The 2,787-nt window shown below is 40.1% G+C and overlaps 1 protein-coding gene across 5 annotated transcripts in view; it reads right to left on the reverse strand.

Annotated features, from left to right (window-relative positions):
* The window catches only part of map2k6 (mitogen-activated protein kinase kinase 6), a 29,447-nt gene that overhangs the window by 15,467 nt on the left and 11,193 nt on the right, over window positions 1-2,787 (reverse strand). For all 5 annotated transcript variants that reach the window (XM_020604681.1, XM_020604676.1, XM_020604680.1 and 2 more), the window contains exon 2: window positions 1,272-1,335. In XM_020604681.1, coding sequence (XP_020460337.1) covers window positions 1,272-1,321 — 50 coding nt within the window. In that variant the 5' untranslated portion in view covers window positions 1,322-1,335. The remainder of the gene's footprint in view (window positions 1-1,271; window positions 1,336-2,787) is intronic.

A 2,787-nucleotide genomic window follows, 5' to 3' on the forward strand; every position in this document is an offset into this window, starting at 1 on the left:
GCTACGTACGCTGGCAGCGATAAACCAGGAAATGGGAAAAGGAGCAGTGAGGAAAGGAAAGTGGACCATTACATTTCATGTGCGGCCATCTGCACTGTCCTCTTGGGCAGCTTTGAAAAATGCATTGGCTTTCAATTAATCATACATTTGCTACTCTACATTGTGTGTGTGTGTGTGTGTTAAAGTTCAACTAAACTCACTGTTTTGCTTCCGTTACGTTTTAGCATGCGCCTTATAATATGGTGCGCCTTATGTATGGGTTAAGTACAGAAATAGACCCCGTAATTGAGACTGCGCCTTATAATCCGGTGCGCCTTATGGTGCAGAAAATACGGTAGATGAAATCAATTCAAACAAATTCCATTAAAATTTTTAAATGAACAAATGAGACAAAACAATCTAAAACCTAAACGAGAAAATGTAATAAATTGAGACAAAACATTCTAAAACCTAAACGAGAAAATGTAATAAATTGAGACAAAACATTCTAAAACCTAAACGAGAAAATGTAATAAATTAACAAAAATATTAATATTAAATGAGAATAACATATTTTGAACTTAAAAATACATTTATAAAACATTTTAAAATAAATAAAAAATTGAATTAATGAAACAATAAAAAAATGTATATATTACAAAATATTTTTTTTTAAAGAATTTAAACAACAGCAATGAACAATAAAATAAATCAAATCCAACTTTAACAAATCAAAAATCAATCACTAAATCCATAAAAGCACGGAAGGTGTAATAAGGCTGAAAGTCTAACTCCACCATTCCACGTGAAGCTGGCCTGAAGCCAAAACACCCCCGCAGGTTTCCTAATGATGATGATTCACTTTAAAACAAACTCAGCACTGACTTTTCCTTCAGCTCTGCTGCTTCATGGGCAGCTGCGCTCTGAGCTTCACACTAACAAGACTGACGAGATGAGGAAGAACAAAATGTACAAATATTCTGTAGGAAAATGTGCAAATATCAGGAGTGTGATATGAAGAAATGAAGGATTTCACATTTGTGCTGCCCAGGACAGGCTGACGCAGCCCTCATGAGAAGCTGAATGTGAAAGCTCAATGGGAGCACAACTTCCTTCTCCTGCTGCCAGCAGTAAACATCTGACAGCTTCTCAGTTCACATGTTCAGCACTCTGACTGGTTTACAGAGGTGTGCACAACAGCATGAGAGGAATGCCAGAGAAGCACGGTGCAGGTGCACAAGCTTCAATGTGAGAACGTGTGCGTGTAAACATTGTGTAGTGAAGAGCCTTACACTGCCGCGGGAGGAGGCTGGTCAAACACCTCCCTAGGGAGCTTGAGCATTGGCTTCTTCTTACCTGGAAACACACAGGTACACAGACATCAGCTGACAGTTCTAGGGTTATGGGTTAGGCCTGCAGGAGATGACAAGAGAAGCCATTATATGTATTTGCAACAGGATATGCTGCCATATTGTTTACGCCAAGGTGACTTTTTTTTACTGTGGATGTGATGGAGCACAAGTGAAATATACCAATCCCCTGAGGTTTAATACCATGCCGCCGCCTTCCCCTGTGCTACACGTCCACAGTGAAATAGGACCCAATGACAGCGCCCTTAAATGACCCGGAGAATGGTCTGGATTTCGCTGAATCAAGACATCATACCACACAATACATAAAAGTCCCACAACAGAACAAGTGACAGAGAGATGCAGTGAGATCATGTGCGTGTCTGTGTGACCGACAGCGGGGTAGAAGACAGAGCAGTTAAATTACCTCTGAAAGTCACAGACCTGAGACTCTTAAAACGTTTGAACCAGACATGCCTGCAGAACATGATAATATAACATTTGTACAAGTGTGCCAACGACATTACCCTGTCAGAACAGCATGAGCTGACATGACAGGAAATGTCTCCACAGGGGCTTAAAACAAAGATGCATCCAATTAAGAAACCATAAACGATATCAAAATGTTTTTTGAACAGTTTCCGGCGCAGGACTTCTGTACAGGGGGAACCACTGTTGTAAGTGGCACAACGGCGATGGAATTCATAATGAAAGGGCAGGAGCATGAGCTGCTAACAGTCAACATCACATTATTAAACTGAACTGATGGATGTTCAAAAACTACAAGTTGAATGAAAAAGTTATTTTAGACCAAAGTAGGGCAATTCCTGAGATACACACTAGCAAACTTTTAATGGCAACAGGAAGTGGCATTTTGACATGTTAACTGTATCGCCCCCTAGTGTCGACAGAGGATGAACTTGTAAGGGCAAAGAGATAGGAGTTTAGCTCATATATTGGGAATTTGGATGAGACTTGTGGCTTTCTTGCAGAGTTATAAAGTTTCAAACATAAAGGCCGACTGTAGCGCCCCCGAGTGGCGAAAGCAAACCAAACTTTACCAGTCCGCTCGGAGCGTGGTCCTGCACCTACGACTGTGATGGTTGTATTTGGGCATTGCACTGAAGAGTTATACCATTAGGAAGCTTTTGGCCCCACCCATTGGTCTTCAGTTACCAATAGTAGGAGAACGCTCAGGAATATTGCGGAACCAGCGGTACGATTGTTTCTGGGTTGCTCCAAATAGGGGATGTACCAGGTTTGGTGAAGACTGGATGAAGTACAGAGAATAGGGAGCGAAAAAAACCGTTTCAGAAAATGTTTTTAATTGTGGGACATCTATTCAGAAGGAAGTGGGCGGTCCCAAATGTCCAGGAGCGATTAACCAAAATGTAAAAAAAAAAAAAAAAAAAAAAAAAAAAAAAAAAAAAAAAAAAAAAAAAAAAAAAAAAAAAAAAAA

Source organism: Monopterus albus, unplaced genomic scaffold (assembly GCF_001952655.1).
Source record: "Monopterus albus unplaced genomic scaffold, M_albus_1.0 scaffold67.1, whole genome shotgun sequence".
In the NCBI taxonomy this organism is placed as follows: Eukaryota; Metazoa; Chordata; class Actinopteri; order Synbranchiformes; family Synbranchidae; genus Monopterus; species Monopterus albus.